The sequence below is a fragment of the Varroa jacobsoni genome, unplaced genomic scaffold (genome assembly GCF_002532875.2).
Source record: "Varroa jacobsoni isolate VJ856 unplaced genomic scaffold, vjacob_1.0 scaffold_599, whole genome shotgun sequence".
In the NCBI taxonomy this organism is placed as follows: Eukaryota; Metazoa; Arthropoda; class Arachnida; order Mesostigmata; family Varroidae; genus Varroa; species Varroa jacobsoni.
In genome coordinates, this window is record NW_019213501.1 from 234,128 (window position 1) to 253,697 (window position 19,570).

The following is a 19,570-nucleotide window of genomic DNA, read 5'->3' on the forward strand; positions in this document are numbered from 1 at the left end:
TAAAAAAGTGTACAGTTACATGTATGTTCACGGACAATGGTATCATTGCTTATGTAAAATATTTTATTTCGAATTTTCTAGCATAATTTCGAAAGAGTTTCAAATAGGGATTTTGTGTATCGGCCTCTTTGATTTTTAAAACTTCACATTGCATGTCAACAACAAACGCTCTCCTACATTTTTATTTACTTACGTTCTAAGTTGTCTTCAGCGAAAATATAAATTCAGCAGAGTGTTATTGAAAAAAATTTTCCACAAAAGCAGTTGTAGCAAAGACTCACTGAAAAGCTGTCCGTCAGCATCGTCCTTTTTTACTAGCATTTTCGTTTACCAACATCATTTCGTCATCAGTTATACTGCTGAGTTACGTGACTGTGTGCTTGTAAGTGATTTTGAAAATGCTCGTTATGTAACAGACGTTCCAAACGACTTAGGACAATTAAGTTGCTATACCGTTACAATACCGTTGTTAGTAGGTGCTAGTAGTTTATGATATCGCTCGAAGTTCATTATTATTATTATTATTCATATCTATTTTCATTATCTATTTATGTTCAATTTTTATCGATACTACTATTTGGATTAAGTTTCTTTTTCGAATATCGTTGATAAGATCTAACGTATGTTCCGCTCAATACTATTACGTATTTGCTTAATCTGCAAGTGTGTCTCCCTAAACGCACTTTTCGAGAACGTTCTTTTTGTTGAACTGTCTGATTTTTGCCCGCGTCCCCAAAACATATGCACGCCTAGAACATACCGTGGTATCAAAGAGAAAAACATCACCATCTTTTTATCACCCTGAAAGGTCTGGCCTCAGTCCCCTACATCCATCCGTCTAATTGGTTTAATTGAAAAGCATCTGTTGATTAAAGGTGATTGGCATCTGCATCGCTTTTCACCAATTACAACACAATGAAAATTTATTAGAAGACACCGTCAGCTAAAGCAATCTCCAACCGACCGAAGAAAACGCGACAGGCCCATCAGTAGATTGCCATACGAACGAAAAGTTGCGTAGTGTTTAGCCGAGCTTTGAAAGGACCATTCCAGCTCTTCACATGCATTAGACGCACATTAGGGAGTCGGTGAAATGAAAGCGAAGGAACATGTTCGCCTCCTTAAAGCAACGTCACCCCCCATCTACCAGTCACGGCAGCGAACCTCGGCCGGATGTTTTCCGTTCGGAAACGGGCGTCATTTTAACCGTTGACGATGTGGTAGCGGCGATAACTAGCAGAGTTCTAACAAGGCCCTCTACAGCAGTGTAACGATGGTTTTGATTGCATAACGGTCGCACCTAAGAGCACGTAGCAAGCCAGCAGCCTCGACAAGGATCGAAACTTGCTATCATCGTACTCATCTTCCACATTGTCCACGTCAAGAGGAAAGCAGTGGGTTGATCGCGGGGGGCAGTCAAGTAACGAAGAAGAGGAACAGAGTCCACCTGCATAAATAGGCGGCGTGCGATATATTTCGTTTAATCGAATGTATGGAAAGAACAATAAGAGGTGCATGGAAGGGATGCGACTCTGCTAAATACCACACAGACGACGGAAAGCTGTTTACGTAGCAGAATCAAGGCAACAACTTGGCCAACGGCGCCAACATCCGCCAGGCGCAGCAGAGCTTCGAGAAGGACGAATCGAGCCGTAACAGGGGGAAAAATTAATATCTGACGAGTAGTGCCCGTCGTGTTTACGCAACATCGTCAATCCCTACCAACAGAAGGGCTATTGTGGTGCTAGACGAATATTTCACTGCGGGTTCTTCGCGGCGAAGATCATGTATATTTTTATTATTATATTGTATATGTAGCAAAATATTTAATCTTCAGCAATCTGCTTGACGAATTAAATTCACATGCTTCATATCCCTAATTAAATGAAATTAATTTCTTCATTATAGTACACACAGTTCCGTCCGTCGGAAACATTGTATGAGCTGCTCATGGCCCGATTAGACATATATCAAGATTTGTATCACATTATATATATATATATTTGAGTTTCATCGTGAGATCAAGTTGTCCCTGACCTTTCACCGGCACATACAATAGCGTAATAGCTATGAATTATGGAACGAAAGAAGAAGGTTTCATTGGCTGCCCGGTGTCACAAATTGTCCCAGCAAATCAATATGCTGAATGAACTAGTAACGCCCCTTAAATAATAAAGAACGCATATTATGTTACACATAACACTTTAACATACGCTGAATGAATGATCTGTTGTACCATCGTCAGCATAGCCGTTCAATTGCCTATGGAGGCGTTTAGTTCTAAAGGGTAAACTAGCGAAACTCACCTCCATCGATAGTAACTGGTCACCATACACAATGTAAGGCGTATCAGACTGACAGCAATTGATTTATCTCTAGAATTATTAAAATTATTAAAGTCTTGCTTTATGTTAGTAATAAACTGGCATATTAAACGGTATTGATACGCGACTACTCTTCGTTGTGACAGGTGTCGTCTGCTAATGGCACGATATGAAAGGATAAACAGGCCTTGCTCTTGATGAAATATACCACAAACACTGTGCGATAGTGTGATTATTTTTTTGCAATGTCAGACGAAAGTAACTCAACATTCTATGGATAGCTCTATAGGGATAGTGATTACCTCACCAAAATACTGCATCCAGAGTTATTTGTTCATGAAAATCAATGTGATCAAATGACGCATTTTATCGTAACAAAAGTATACTGATTATAAGAAAACTAGCAGATAAGCAAAAAAAAACGCAAAATGATTCAACACGAAACAATAAAAATAATGAGTATAAATAGAACAGTAAGCCATTTTACTGTGTTCGTGAAGGTTTAATTAAGTTAGTATGCGTGTGTCGAAATACAACCACTCTAGCTAACTAATGGTATGCTGATACGTAATTCTTCTTTCAGGGCATCGTTCGGATTGCTGAATCTGGAATTGTCTTCACTTCTGGCCGTTTAGACTCTACTGGCTAAAATGGCAACCGAGTTGCATCCAGTTCCCGAGTTCTCGACATTCGCCGCCCACGTACCTGACATCATCCGGCCAAAACCGCGTAGGCTAAGCGATGTCCGACAGAGTCACGGTCCAATGGCATTCATCGTCGTCGGAGGTGATCGGTGTGTCGTGCCAGCATCTCAGATTCGAGCCCCCGGCGACGGAGCTGCTCCGGGATCTACAAGCACAGCCAGCAGCTCACAGTTTCCTGAGCTGAACTGCGCTGACCTGGAAAACGACGTGTTCCGGGAGGACACCGCCACCGATGACATGGTCGAATGCACTCCCCTAAAGTCGCAACGGCCTCTACAGAGAAATCTTGCTGGAGGGTCAGCACCCGCACTTCACCGACCTCGCCCACGTTCAACGAGTCGTCCTCGACCTCATACGCCGCATGCAGGCGCCTCCACAGGATCGGCAACACCTTCTTCATGTTCGTCATCAACGCGTTATTCGCCATCGAACGGACGGCAGAGACGCACTCCCGTTTCTGGCAGCAGAAACAGCAACACAGCCTGTGGGAGCCTCGTAGCTAATCGTGAGAAATTTGCTGGCTTGGAGGTTATCAGTGGCTGTAAAAATGGTAGCGTTGGCATGTACACAGCACGTGCAGGCGTAGCTGGTGACGGTGCAGATTTCGAGACAGGCGGCAATCAAGAAACTAGCCCATCTGAAGATTATGATGTGTATGATATAGACGTAACAAAAATGCTTGTTAGTGTGGAGAGAAGGTAGGTACTTTCTAACCCCAACGTCCCTCAGAGGACATACGAATCTACGAAACTATAATCACATTAAGTACTTGTCGTACGAACTTAGATGGCGTCTGTAACAGTCAGTTTTATTTGGCCCATGTTTAATCATGATTTTGCGCAAACACTCTGACTACTGCACTTATATTTAGGTAATTCACAGCGCGAATTGACGTCGTCCTGTGCAATTTTCTCTGTACAACGACCCGTTAATGGCTTTGTTTTGCAAAGTTCACAGACTTCGAGCCGTGAACCTTCCTCTATTTACAGAGTAACGTATGTAACATGTAAATTCACTTGACTGCAGAGCTGGCGGAAGCAGTAGCTTGAGTAACTCTGACTCGCTGAGCTCGACCGAAAAGGGTGAAGTACGACGCCGATCTCTGCCGCAACGGATGAAACAACGCAGAAGAAACATACTCAGCTTTCCGCAATCTCTTGATCTTTTATTGCAACAACAACAACAACAACAACAACAGCAACAACAGCAGCAGCAGCAGCAGCAGCAGGAACAGCAGCAGCAGCAACAACAGAAACAGAAAATAAGGTTCGTCTCAATAAGCTTCTCCGAGTCACTTTTTCATTTTCTTTGACAATTTTCGTATTCTTTATCCATCGGGTCCATCTTTATCCACCTTAATCGAAAGGGTTGAAAATACGTGTACTGGTAAATGATGAACCTTTACCAACTGATAGAATGCTCATTTTCTGAGAAAGAATTATACTAAAAGTAGAATTTACACGATTACATATACGTAATACTAGTTTCATTTTATGATTTACCAATAGCAATCAGCAGACAAAAAGACTTTAATCTGAGCTTTGAAAACGGCAGTTTTCCGTTCCGCGCATAGGGGTTGAACGATTACGTTTTTCATTTGACCGACAATATACGTTCTCCAGCTTTCGGCAATCCCAGCTACGAGAAAAGTACGTTCGCCAGCAGCGTTACATCTATGAGGACTCAATGTGCGCCAAACATTTAACTTAACGACGATTGCCTTCGCTTAACAGGTGCGACAGCTCCGGACATGCTTCAATGACCGAGAGCACAGCAAGCGACTATGCGCTCTTGCCGTGTGGAAATGCCAAAGAAATCGAAGGCTCCCATAGCGCGATCCCCTTTGATCCAGAACAACTACTACATAAGTTGAATCTTTCTACCGGGAACGTTTCATTGACAAATAACGGCACAGCTAGGAGTCAGCGGTAAATCAGTTTAAGAGTTATCTTTTTTTTGGCTCTGTTTTTGCGATCTGTTGAAAGTGTCAATATGAAAAGCATATTTTAATAGAGGTACCTTCATTACGAAGTATACAAGCAAATCGGACGCATATACTTATAGTGTATATATTGTACATTTGGTGTAATTACGTTATGTTCAGTCAAGTGGCAGGATCCAACATGAAAACACTCACTAACCTCAAATCAGCCCCCAGGCCAGTGACAGCTGATGCAAGCTATATGGACTCGAACATAGATTTTAAAACTGTGACCTATATGTCGTACAGTTATGGGCAATTTCATCGTTCGCCATCGATTGTTTTATTTCTAACGCAAGAAAAATTCTGTCGAATTCCATATGTGAAAAAGGCGGCTCTTCTACAAACCAAGATAGCCTAATTGTCGTGGAGCAAGTAATACACTAATTCGTAGAGCGGTCTCTTTTCTGTGATGATATTTGTTTGATAATGTCACCTGTTTTTTCCAAACAATCCAACTTCCAACGCTCACAGTGAGGCCAAAACGACCCAATTCCATTTCCGGTTGGACATTGACCAGTTCATTTTTTTTGGGACATCTATTCATCCGGATCTTTCAACGGAATTTTGTCTCGGATATCTCGGTGGCTGTTTGTTACATTTGTCACCAATGAGCAAATGCTAAGAGGACAGAATATTTTTTCCGCCAGCACCTTTATTATAGGCATACAATGTACTTTACAGTAAAGAGTAAGAAAGTATGGATGTTGATAGAGTTGACAAGACCCTATGCACCTGTAAGATATGTATCTTAACAAAATACTATAGAAATTATGATGAAGATGCGTACGCTCGACTGACCATTTTATGGTAGACCACTATATCTTCGATCAAGACATTTTCTGCAAGCAGGCACCAAAGTAGAAGCCAAAATTCAATATTTTTTCATTTACAGAATCTTGGTTAAGTTACATAGGCAAATTGAGGTATGGCCAACTTGCAGGTAAACATAGCTGTCTATCTCATCGCATTGATGTTAGACTGATGCGGATTTGGAGCTGTGTAGGTATTTAGTTACACGAATCATAAACAATTCTGAGCTGATCTGGGATCGTACGCTGCCGCGTTTGTCATCTTCTATTTGAATTTCTTTGTTGTAGGCATGAAAGGATGTTTCAACATAAGATATTCGTGGCCAACATAGGAAATGGCTGTTGTTATCATTTAGATTTGCGCCGAAATATATATTGCCTTCGCAAGTGAGCAGTTCTAATTATTGTTTGATGTTTTTCTGCGTTGTGTTGTATAGCGTCGGAAATCCTTCTTTATTCCACAGGACTACCGCCATCGTCCTATTCAGATCTAGCACTTGCAGCTCGTGGATGGCTATGTCGAGTGGCGATCGGCGTCAATTCTTATTTGTCTTTAACAGAAGTTAAAAAGGTGCCGAAACAACCTAATACAGGCACGGCGTGTACCACCAGAATTTTATAGCTGACAGAAATACTAAACCGTGGCCTACTAAATCAAAAAAATGCTCTTCGATTTCAAGGACGCACTTCATTTAACTTTACCATTTCGATGAAGGTCACTTTCAAAAATATGTGTTGTAAACACGCTCTTTTCACACACAATACGGCTTTAAAGTCCGAACTGCAAGTAAAATTTCATAATTCCAAAGCGATAGCAATAGCCTAATGAAGCATTTACCAGCGAAAGGTAAAGAGCAACCAAAATCGCCATTATCCCATCTAACCTAATACATAATATATATGAATAAGGGTATAGAACGACATCCTCTGTGGCATTTAGCACCAATTCTTAAGAGTATGCAAATAACTTTCGTCTCGATTTTAGTTACAGGGAACGTCTCTTCTTTATATATATATTGTTTTAAGTACAAATCGATTTTCATAGCTAGCTATTAAGGCCCTGGTCAACACAATTCCTTTTTTGACAAACAAGCTTTTTTTAATTCTCGTTTAAAAATAATATCTTCTTCTGTGTTTCTCTTCTTAACTTTATTTCTGTAGAAGCGCCGTCTCGACGGATTCGGATGAACAAATCACTTGCACAAGCCTTTCTTCTGCCAAAAAATCTTCTCCGAGGGCATGCCATCAGTCCAGTGTAGAAACCGTCGCAACAAATATTACTTGTAAGTAACTTCAGCATTCGGCAACTACAATAATCTATGTTGTAAACCAATATGACAAACTTTAGTAATATATTATACTATATTTATAGCAAACGCAACGAACGACTTCGTTTGGCTGGATCCGGCACTAGCAGCTACCGCAGCTCAACGGCTTCCTCCGCTTCAACGTCCTCCCTGGAACACAACTGATCTTCATCGTGTTATAGAGAACTCTGCGAAGCTTCGGGAGTTTTTGCCACGTATTTCAGGCGATTCTCTTCCAAAGCTCGCCTTTCTGTTACAAAGGCCACTATCAAGAATTGCACGCGAGGCGCAACGGTTTGCGCGGGCTGTTGGAGTTTGTGGGAAAAGTGAGGTGATATCCGCTCTTTGGGTTGTGTTACCACCGTGGTTGGCATATGGTTGTGTTAAAGGTTGGTAGGACTGTTTAATTTAGAATCAATCACAAATAGCGAGTCAATTCTGAAAATAGTGTTCTTGTTTCGTTAAAAAAAAAAAAAAAAAGCCGTATTTCCACGCTTCTTGATATTTGGATCCAAATATTCCTCATCTTGTGAACCCCTAAGATATGGAACGTTTCATAATAGTGCAGATAATATAAAAACCTGCTGCAGTTTTATTATGCAATTTAAATTCACACTGCTGTAACCGTGAAGAGTAATTAATGCGCTCTACACTATGCCCAATACGCCCAGCATGCCACCGTTCGGCAGCGATCTTTGGAGGGGCATTATGCTCCCGTCAGTCGAAATCGTCTCGGGCTGGCTTGTCTCTCTCAGTCGGATTGTTTCATCGCTGGGCGCTAGATAATTCACTCGGACTTTCAATACCAGAGATGGCTGCTGTATTTCTAACAGCTTCCCTGGAGAACATTTTCGAGGAAACTATTCTAGCAAGCCTCAGGTACATTTAGAATTATATTTATTATTTCAATGTGCATGAAAAACGGTACATTTGAACTCCCAATTAGCCGTATTCTCTTTATACATATTGGACGTTCGGTAAGCGACGATACATTTATCACGAGTAGTTTATCTTTCATATTAGTATCGTGTGTTAGTTATTTTTAAAATAAAGATGTTTCCTAATGCAAAAGTATGGGTCTTTTACAGATCTGTTAGTTGCTCATTGATTCGTTTTATTTGCTCACCAATTGACCGACAGGTGCTACGACAAACTAACCGCGGCATCGCTGGACTCAGCGTTGTCCCAAAGCGGAGACCTCTTTGGTCTGTTCCAGCCATATGTACAGTTAAGCTCATCAAGAAGTGCTCTCGGCGTTCCTGTGTTACCCCGTTGGCCTGTTCAGGTACCGACGAGGGGTGATGAACACTCGATGCTGACAACGTGCGTGGCTGGCCTTGCTGAACTTGAGGAGTTAATAACGAAGGCACTACATTTGTTAAATATGGCAATGCGACCTGCCTGGGGCAACCATGTGGGTAAGTTGTCATCGGTGCTCTTATTTTCTTTTACTAACCAGTAACAAGTGTAAGGCAATACATTAACTGTTACATTTAGGCGTACTGGTGTAGCTCGCTACCAGACTTTATTTAACACGCGTATCATATGTTTGTAATTGTTCACTCAAAAATTACTTACAACAAAATTTAATTAATTTTAAATCTTTTTTTAAGGATAAATTTGATTTGATTTTTATACAGTGAGATGGTCTTCGGCAGGCACGCGAGCGCTTTTCCACTTCACACGATGTTCCCAGTTGGAGCACTCTCAAACAACGACGTCCTCGTCGACCTCGATTTCAGCGGGGAATATGAGTGGCATTTCTGGGACGTTATCAGCTTTGCACCTAACGCTTGGCGGTATCGACGGCGTAAATCCGTTGCTGTCCGACCATGCGCGTTCACAGCCACTGCCGCCCCTGATTGACTGGATTCGAGTTGCGGCTGCATTCGCTGTACATCGGCATAATTCCTTTACGGTGGACGATAACGACGTCCTTCAAGCAGCAAGGCTACTTCTGCCTGGCGTTGATTGTCCAATCCGGGCTTTTGGGTGAGTTGTGCAGCATTATCCGGATTCACAAGAAAAAAAATGGAATACAAATAGCCTCGAAAAATTCGAAGGAAAAGGTTTCGCTTGCTTGTGCTCCAAAAGACAGTGTGAACACGAATGAGGATCTTCTTACAGTGAGCTAAATAGTATATATCATTTCGAAGCACAACGCCAAAATACTTACTACGGGAGTGTTTGGTCCAAATATATTGTGTGACTCGAGTCTGTAGAGAGAAAAGTAATTGATTTCGCGTTTCCTATACTACATACCATGCAGAATCCAGCAAGAACCTATCGAATTTCTACCCGAAAAGATTGCGAGTGCCGAAGCAGTGCGTCTCATGAATACTCGAACCGCTTTGAGGCTATTGGGAAGTTCAACCCGGCTGGATGTTATCCAGGGCGTTCTTAAACAGCTACCAAACGGAGTCAATACGCTTAACGAAGAGGTATCACCAAAAGCTTTGAATACGAGTGCTTCAACAAAAACAAATACTTCCATTAATGATGCCTTTAAATAACGAATCTGTCGCTATTGTTTTCCACCATCTATTCAGTCAAGTCATGCTTGTCAAGATTATGCGCAAATACTAAACCCAACAAGTCGAAAACCTTATATAAAGAAGGGTTATTCATTTCCTTTATTAGGGTCTGAGTGCGTTGATGATCGCTGCGATCCGGGGCGACGAGGCTTCCATTAAGTGTCTTCTTTCGTCGGGAGCAGATCCCGAAATGACAACACCGAGATGCACTAGCGCTTATCCTGGGGCAAGACACGAGTGCAATCTCTGGACAGCTTTAAGCTACGCCGCCGCGCACGGTCACGTTGGGGCAACCAAAGCTCTTCTCGAGAGTGGCGCGAACGTCGAAGGAGGAGGTGATTCCCAACCCACCGATACACCTCTGCAGCTGGCCACAGCCGCCGCCCACCATGATCTTATCACGCTTCTATTGTCCTTCGGAGCTCATCCGTATTTAGCGACATCGACTGCGGACACACAAAGCTATGCACACGGCGGGTTAGCCCGGAGCGGGTCACCGTCGCCTGTAGCGCTGGCCGCAGCACATGGTCATCGGGCCGTATTGCATCGATTAGTATCTCATCCTCTACAGGGCTCATCAGCCCAGACGGCCGTGTCGCTTGAGGAAATCCTTTCAGAGGGAAGCCAGTCGACTCTGCAGAGGAAAACTCGCCAGTATAAGTTCTCTAAAAATCAGTGGAGGTGCTTGCAAGAGGCGATGTACCATAGTGCAGAAAATGGCTTTCTTGAGGTTACGCTCGACCTTCGCAATATGGGTCAGCATGGTTGAATCCATTGATACACGAATGCACTTTTCTATTCTAATATTCTCAAGCTTACCCACTTTTAGAACATACTTGCATGTTAACAGCGGAGATTAATAGTTGATTGGCTTCGAAGGTGCCAGTCTAGCAATTACACAGTGCGGCTATGCTTGAACTAAACATAGCTGGACTACAAGATCTATTTGCTTCCTTCTTATACTTTTCTAGCTCCGTATCGTAGCTATGTTATGATTTGTATGTAGTTTTTTTGAGACATTCGCATACGACTCGGGCCAATGTGGGTTCGCTCATAATACTATTATCTGTTCTCGTTTAGGAGTTCCGTGGACTTTGCATAGTTGGAGCAAATCTTTAGCAGCGTGCCATGACGTGGGTCGTGAAAGTACGATTGAAGAGATTCTTCGAGAATTCCAGTCAGCGTGGGTGCACGATGGAGCCACCCAGTTGGCTGAGGATACTGTTCCACTCCTCTTTAGTCTTTTTCGTTATAGCAAGGTATTAAGGTTTGATTCTCGTCTTAATATTTAAATAGATCTCTTTCAAATAGTAGCAATACCGCGCGTTAGAGGTAATCAGTAGCTAAAGGTCAAAGTTAGATAATTATTTATAAGAAAATAGTAAGAACTACTGTCCATATTAAATATATCGGTCAGTTAAATAAGTAATGATAGAGTAAATAAAGTGTGGTCGTACTATCACATTAATTGTTTCTGCGAGAAAGTCTTTCAACAAGTCCATGAAAAATCAGTCGAGGCTAAGATATTAGTCGTAGGGCTTAGCAGTTCTCATCGCACAGTTAGTTAGGAAAATATCCAAAATGCTAGACTGAACCGAGCTCATCTCTAATATTGGCTTTATTCATTTTAGTTGATATGTAATTGACTGTAGTCCGCCAACAACAGAGTGTGGCCTCACTTTTGAGTTAAATTGAGACAAGATGATCCATGAACAAGGTAAAAAAAAAATGACAATAATAGAAATCGCAGTCAATAATAGACGCAGTCAATAACTCGAATTTTATTAGGAATTATTCTAAGCCCGTGCCTCTTATTTATACCGCGGTCCCAAATCCACAGCACTTTACGTGGTTGAGAGCCCTGTAGGCACCCACATTACAGGAACTATCAGTCATTTTGGTGGGGCCTGATAATGTGACGGGATCGCGTATATAGGTTAGATGTTTTACTTTTTTTTCTCTGATATTATTGCAGTAACCTGGTAAGTGAAGCCTAGAATGTAGGGCGTATAACTGATTATATATATATATATATATAAGCTGTATGGTATCACGTGGCGCATCTTTTTCAGAATGAAGGAGCCACACTTCTAGTGGCCGATATTTTGTCCCAGGTGTCGGCACTCTGCGGTGGTGGCGCCCCCCCTACACCGCTAGCAGCACCTTCACCCCCTGCAATGAGCCCTCGAATCGACGCTCGTTTCGTTAATTCAGCCGAAATGTCTGACGTTCGGTTCGTTGTGGAGAATCGTCCATTTTACGCACACAGAATCATCCTCGTTAACGCTTCACCCCGGTTCGCCGAGATGCTTCACGCTGCTTCGGGTGGGGGAAGTGACCAGCTTGTGGCCATCAATGATATACGTTACCCGATCTTCCAGGTTTGAGACCTTTAATCCTAAACTGGTATTTAGTTTGAATATTGCATAGTTATTTTGAAATTAAAAAACAAATAAAAGCATATCGTAGTTTCGTGCCATGAAAATTTCATAAGAAAAGCAAACTGACTCAGTCATTAATCGGCCTATTCAATGAGTAAGATTTTGGTAATCGGCCTATTCAATGAGTAAGATTTTGGTAGTTATTTTTTACTATAGTTTTCTAAAAGTAACGATTTAGCTTATATTTGGTCCAAACATTATCATCTACTCAGGCCAAGCAAAAAAGCAAAACAGAACAACTATTGAGTAGGAACCGACGCAAAGTACTTCCTCTCACACGGTTTGACTTCACCATGCTAGAGGTTCATTTTTATAGACCAACACTTGTCAAATTAGGGTCCGCTAGGTTAAGTCGTACAATACAACTATCTTAAGTTGAAGGTGTTTCCTTTTTTGTGGAAGGGGCCGCAAGAGAATTTCTGTGTGTTGTTTCAATACGAAGACCTTATGACTTGTTCTCTTTACATAACTTCATGTTAACTAAATATTATTTTTATGTTGTTCATTTCATTAGATGGTAATGGAATATTTATACAAAGGAGGATTTGAGGGTTTAACGTACGTTTCCCCGCAAGATTGTCTCGAGTTGCTCACAGCAGCTCACTATTTCCAGTTAGAGCCACTCGTTGCGTATTGTGAACACATCTGCTCAAAGGTAAGCATAAAACAGTTGTAAAGCAATTAATATAAATAACTAATATATGAAAAGCTCAGAGCTTCTTAGCATTGCAGCACTTATTGAGCGCGGCCAATGCATTTTTGTCTCTCATTAGACAACGAGTAATTCATTTCAAAGGTCTACAATGAATATATATATATATATATATATATATATATATATATATATATGAACAAAAAACCGTCTACTAATCCATTTTTGCTGGATAAGTTACAAGAACAAATAAGTTACGTTAAACTTTTGTTTCCGAATAACAGCCATTTGCCAATTTCAGCCACGATCAGAAACCCTTTCATGAGCCTTCCTTTTCCCGTGATTGCAGACGGTAACCATGGAGAATATCGCTTCCGTTCTGACACATGCAAGAGCGTATCACGCACAATATCTGCTCGACTTTTGCCTTCGTTTTATGCTCCATAATTTTGTAGCGTTGCTAAGTTACGATGGCGATGTTCGAAAAATCATTTTTAGTAGTAGTGACGACGAAGTTCTCGAAGGACTCAAAAGGACGTTACAGAATATGGTACGGTACAAAACGACCAATCTAACCCATCTCCCGATGTTTGTGCCCGGCAAAAGTCCCATCGTTTAAGTCTCTCCGAACAATACTACATTCGATTGAGTTCAACTCAGCTAGCTTATGCTATATATTTCTTACAATATCTGTATAATGCAAAGTTATTGTCTGTGTATGTACATATACAATAAAGTTATCTAATTTTAAGCACAGTTACATAGAAATGTGTGTGTTATGTGTAGCGATGTTGAACGGACAAGATATATATATATATATACACATTTGAAGAGAGTAAACGAAAAATACGATATTATGAAGTATCAAATTCTTTCAGCGCAAGGCTTTCATTCAGACCAAACGGAACGTGAAAAGAAGTAGGTAAAAACAACAAATGGTGTTTGTAGAACGTAAGTGCTAAATTCGCTCGTTAGAGACGTTTAAGCCACAAGAAATTTATTGGGAAATTAGATGCTTCAGGCACTTTAATAGAACGCTTTGAAATGCATAGATAGACAGGCTTTTGTAAATAGGCTATCTGTTCTCAATCCAAATAAGTACGTTATTTGTGTCTGGCCTAGCTTTCGAAGAGCGTATTCCAACCAGTAGGTGGCGCTTTATAAGTATGTTTTCATGTAAACTAAACCATGATCCTGACAGGTCACAATTCAACTCACACTCCCTGATTTGTAATTCTTGCTTATTAAGGTACATTTTATTTATTTTTAATACTTTAGATAGATTTCCAGTGTCGAACACACTGTTAAATAGTCAGAATCGTCGACATTACGATGTAAGTAGCCTTGCTTTTATATCATGGTTTAATTCAGTTCATAAAGCATGATGCCCTTTGAACCTACTTGCATTGTTGTTACCAACAACACCCTTGAGATTAGTTTGGACGGTCTAATCATCGTAGGAATCATCTCTTTAGAGTTCATATTGTGACACATACTTCACTCAATTTTTGATGCATTATTCCATATTCTATTCTGTCATTCCTGTATTAATGGCTATTCAGATAGATACAAATCTAATTAGATCTGTTTATTTAGCGCTTAGGCAAATAATCCATGTTTGATTTTTTTTCAGAATGCAAAAAATATTGTTAGTAAGGTTACACAAGCTTGGAAAAATATTACCTGAATTTAGAGTACTATTTACTGGCAATCAGCAGTTTCATCTTTGTTGTAGTTACCATCCTTTTAGGCAGCTAATTATAGCTTATTTTTGCTTAGTTTAGCCACTTTCAATAAGTTAACGCATTATGTATGCGGCAGTGTAGAAAGAACTTCAAATCAAAGTCACTGTCCCGCGCAAAGGCCCGCGTTGGCTAAAACAAATAGTTTGAGAAGTATGACGCCAGAACTAACGTGGATTAGGAAGCTACGTTCGATATACTGCAGCTTAAACAGTTGTTTAATAATAATGACGTCAAATTCATAAAGCTTAAATCAACTCAAAAACACAAAAAAGCCAACCATTCACACCTGGAAGACCAATACGTCTGTGGTGATGGCTTAGTTCAACACATCAGTTTTTATTTTCAAATTTCTCTGACTCATATTCACCTTACCATCATCGGGGTAGTTATTTTCAATTTACAAAAAGCACTTCTTCAGATGAGAATCAATCAAAATAGGTAAATATATCACAGCGATAAAGAGTTCAATTCATGGGCATAATTTCATCTCTGGGTCAAAAAAAAAAATTTGGGACATGGGTCATTGTGAAACGGCCTACAAAAACCGATCCCTACGCATATGTCAAAACGCACTTTGCCTTTAATAATATGATATTTAACTCGTATCATTTTTATATTATGAGATCCAGATAATCTGAAAGTACCTGAAAATACAAGCACAGCTTTCGTTGATCTAGATATGTTTCTGCTTATTGCAGTGTTGGGGTACGTACGGCGCTCGCTTATGACTTCAAGAAACAAACGAAGTATTTTTTTTATTAACTCCAGTATAAAAACACAGGTCCTTCTAGGTCTTCTAGCTAGGTCGCTTCAGAGCAGAATCCGACCGTATTAAATAATTAGTGCAAGTCGTACGTTCGGTACTGCTGGTTGCTTTCTGCGTAAGCAACGTGTGTCCACGTTCAGTTTCAAACCTAGATAACTTCAACAAGTGTCGATAAGTTTAATAGGTATAGGATTCGAAAAATATCTTTTCAAATTCAGTACGGCGTAAGCGGTGTGCTGTTCTCCGGCGTACCGGACGCCAAAGCAACAGACGGCCTAGTTCAATAGCTTAGAACTAAATTTCGATTGTAACCATCTTCGTTGGGATCCTGCTGAGAAACGCGTGTGCAGAATACAAGATAACACTACTTCGATCGAAATCTGTTACAACTACAAAAATTATGAACGACTAAAAACGAAAATGTAAATCACAACAAAGGAATTATTCCTAATGTTAACTGCTTCGTACCATATGCTTACGTATTGGGTCTTTGGAGTACGGGGAATTATTTCGAAACAGTGTCAGCGATATTAAAAATAATACCCAAAGTTTCCCAAGTGATGTAATTTTTCTACTACAGCCACTTATTGACGCACATATCAGCCTGAGCCAATATTACTGCCGGGATTTGGGGTTGAATTTTAGCTTTTTGGTCTTCCTGTTGATAGGTTTTAGCGGTAGCACAAAGTCATATCTATCTACTAATTAAAACAGGGATTCCCCTCTCTACTAATATCATCACACGTACACATGCACACAACAAACAGATTCTCTCGTTCATAAGCATCAAATGTACCGACAATCCATGTCGGTATGTGTAAACATTAAATCAATCGCCTAAATCCCTTAAATAACAACTATAACGATAGTAGTAGTAGTAGTAGTAGTCAAGCCGACTATACAACAAGCGTAAAATAATTTTTCCTGTAGTTATTTAGCGCACCAAATTATTATTGTTCAGCTACTTAATTGTAGTAGATTTTCTGCTGAACGAAAATAATGACACCAACCGATATGATTTGACTAAGTGCGTAAATGGTAGCGAGGAACGAGCTTGTCGTTACACGCTTGAAATGTTGAGTGTTGCAGTTATTGTCGTTTTTTTTTTTTTTTTCATATTTACTTTGCTTTGAAATGTTTTCGAATACCTCAGCTGCTTTCTAAATCGAACCTGACGGCTTCAATATGAGGAATTAGCCTAATTTCGAATTTGTGCTTTGTAATTCGGTCTAACTAAGATCGCTGCTCAGTAGCTTTCTATACGCACCTACACAAACTGGTACAATGTATCATATGTTGTAACTGTATGATACTAGTAGTATTCAACAAGTGTCGTTTTATTAAAAAAAAAAAATAATAACAGTATTAACGTTCTTGTGTACGTTAAAATGCTCAAACCCGAACTATTTGATTTTGCTGTAAAAAAATTTAAGTCATTTTCGCATTGTTCTGTATTTATAACGATCAGTTTTACGCCAAAGACAGAACTAACAGTTAATAGAAATTGTAAGACTATTTCGTTTAGTATTTCCAGCCCGTCACGCTTAGGAGATAGCGGAAATTTTTCACGCTTTTTTTACGTGAGGTTTAAACGACAGCGGGACCCGTGGCGGGAGGCAGCACTATTAGCCGTCTAGGTTCCGGAAATTGGCGCTTGCACGATAGTAAAGCACTATGTTTAGATGACCGGAACTGCGACTTCTGCGAGAGATCGACCCGAACTGGCAAGTAGAAGAGAACCGTTAGTCTCCTCGGGGTCCCCACAATTAATGTAATGCCAACGTGGACGTAAGTAACCATATATAATGATAGTTTCTATAGTTACAAATATACTACGCGGACAGAGGTGCGGATAGCTTTTTCCGATGAGGCTAAGTAGCGCAACAGGACAAAATGAACCGAGTTCAAGTCGTGCTAGACTATTAGACATGCTTGTTAAAAAAGCTTGTTAATACGGCACTATATATGTGTGCAATGTAGAGAGACAGGCAATATATGTCATCGTTAAACGGAACCACCGGAACTCAGATCGGGATGGATATATTGACAGATGGGCTCGAGTCGTTGTCCCGTGAAAAATTGGACATTAGCAAGGAAGAATTAAGTGGAATTGTGAAAAGTGATTTAACGTTATAACAGCAACTATTATTAAATGACATCTTTAGAAATGTAATAAACTGTCATGATAATAAAAAAAAATTTAATTTAGTAGTTTTAAGTAATCACTACAATAAAAATGAATACGTCATATTAGACCTAAGTAGGCTTCCCAAGCTATAAAAACTATGTAAAATAAGAATTATTTCAAACAAAATATAGAAAAAAGATTAGTTTATTTTTAATTAAGTTTCACATTTATGTACTTTTTAGTATCTTGTTAGTTAGCGGCAGCTTGTAGTACGGTATCGAGGTGTTATTGAAGCCGTCTATCATTAGGCATCTCTGCAAAAAATTCAAGGTGGGTTGCGTATTTACTTAAATTAGACTGAGCAAATGTTGGTTCCTTCGTGACCTTCTACTGATCTTAAGATTAAATTTTCCATTTTTGCTAAAAAGTATTGTAACCAACTGCCTTAGAAACAAATATAGCATCACCAAATGAATATGCAAGGGCGTATACCTTCTATCGCTACCTCAAATTTTAGATTTTTATTCTACACGCAGCCATGTTTGATATTATCAAACCATTTACAGATGTTTTGCTAACGAATAGGACACGCAGGCGCTTGCAGCGTACGACTCGGCCTGATATTTTAGAAACCTTGTTTGAGATTGAAGGAACATCAACATTTCGTCAGATAATTTGAATCAAACAGGAAAACTGTTGCGAAAATTTATAATTTTTATTTATTAATGAATGTATATATATATATATATATTTGCTACACTGCATGTCATAGGCCGTAAAAACAAATAAAAATATAGTTTACTTCAGCTGTCGATAAAATGATATAAACGTCCACTATTTCACTCGTTTTTTGAAGTTTCTTTTTCCAACGATGCCTGTACTTGCCGCTGAGGTAATTTGATGTATGAATATGTCGGATTAGTGTTCCATGAGCTATATAAGATAAAAAGTCAACTTCGTTTATGTGATCTGAAGGATTGAGAGTACAACATAGTTCGTCAAACAGTACAAGTAACAGTGTATCAACGCGATCTCAAAACCACTCCGGCTCGTGTAAGCCACAGCAAACTTCAAGGATGAACTAACAACTTCAGTGTAACTGCGTATTAGCTAAAGCAGATCACACTAAGACCGTGCTGCCCGCAAAGTCGTCATCCATGTAAACTTACTGATATTTGGGATCCAAGTAGTCTCGAAAGAGACCCATAGTTAACAGCTCGCAATATCCTGACCATAAATTGAAACAGCATGTCAATTATAGCGAACCCACAATCGGACCGTCTAATGTATCTGCCAATACAGGCAAATCTAACAAAAAAAAATAAAATACGCGAGACTCTGTACAAATAGTTGATATTTTAAAAAATCTGTTAAACGCTTTAGCTCATTTTGGTATGCTCTGCAGCGATTGGTACAGCAGGTATCGACAGTGGGTACTCTGTTAACCGTCATAAGCACGACGTAAATACGAATTTCCTACACAACACCAACTCACCTTATCGGAAAAATTACGACTTGAATATATGCGTAATATGCAAACATATGCTTTATATGCCAATTTGCGCCCCATATAGTAATCGTCTTCATCAATAAAATTCAGTTTATCTACCTTTGTTTTATTATTCTATGTCAATATCAGCTATATATATATATATATAGCTGATATATATGTAAATATATAAAACCATTTTTGCAAAAGGCTTTGCGTCATATGCGAGTCTTGTAGGATTTCTAGGAGAGCAACTTATAACAAACGTGTTTGCTCGCTATTTATTTCCTTTAGGAATCACTAAGGAAAGCTAGAAGCATACCAGTAGATAGCCATTTACAACGGTACCATAACGACGGCGCATTTGAGATGTTCGTTGCAGGTCCTATCAGGATTTCTTGTTGTGTAGACTCCCAAGACCTCGCAGTAGTTGCTGCACTTGTTGAAGAATGTTGCATTATGTAGAGATGTCTTGGTAACAGTAACACTTTTTCCGTTAAACGAATGTAGTAGAATACTGGGATTAAAACAAGGGAAATCCCGTATTGAAATCTTTAATAATTTTATAAAGTCCTACTCTTCAACCTCCTTCTCTCTCTACTTATGTATTCCGTACATATCCTATTCTCAAAACGCTTCTGACGATTTGTGTCATTTGCATTCTGGGCTTGTCAAACAAACGTGTCT

At 39.8% G+C, this 19,570-nt stretch overlaps 1 protein-coding gene and 1 long non-coding RNA gene across 2 annotated transcripts in view; both read left to right on the top strand.

The window, feature by feature from the left end:
• LOC111261829 (ankyrin repeat and BTB/POZ domain-containing protein 2) overlaps positions 1-13,523 on the top strand; it is a 47,998-nt gene extending 34,475 nt beyond the window's left edge. The window contains exons 2-15 of the mRNA XM_022835650.2: positions 2,908-3,726; positions 4,055-4,294; positions 4,762-4,956; positions 6,983-7,104; positions 7,194-7,517; positions 7,800-8,007; positions 8,269-8,546; positions 8,769-9,120; positions 9,398-9,569; positions 9,769-10,417; positions 10,743-10,921; positions 11,735-12,043; positions 12,618-12,758; positions 13,105-13,523. Coding sequence (XP_022691385.1) covers positions 2,975-3,726; positions 4,055-4,294; positions 4,762-4,956; positions 6,983-7,104; positions 7,194-7,517; positions 7,800-8,007; positions 8,269-8,546; positions 8,769-9,120; positions 9,398-9,569; positions 9,769-10,417; positions 10,743-10,921; positions 11,735-12,043; positions 12,618-12,758; positions 13,105-13,374 — 4,191 coding nt within the window. The 5' untranslated portion in view covers positions 2,908-2,974 and the 3' untranslated portion in view covers positions 13,375-13,523. The remainder of the gene's footprint in view (positions 1-2,907; positions 3,727-4,054; positions 4,295-4,761; positions 4,957-6,982; positions 7,105-7,193; positions 7,518-7,799; positions 8,008-8,268; positions 8,547-8,768; positions 9,121-9,397; positions 9,570-9,768; positions 10,418-10,742; positions 10,922-11,734; positions 12,044-12,617; positions 12,759-13,104) is intronic.
• Positions 13,524-16,358: 2,835 nt separating this feature from the next.
• Positions 16,359-19,002, top strand: LOC111261835 (uncharacterized). Its single transcript, XR_015311688.1, has 2 exons — positions 16,359-17,724; positions 17,961-19,002. It is a non-coding gene; the product is annotated as an uncharacterized LOC111261835 (long non-coding RNA).
• Positions 19,003-19,570: the final 568 nt, after the last annotated feature.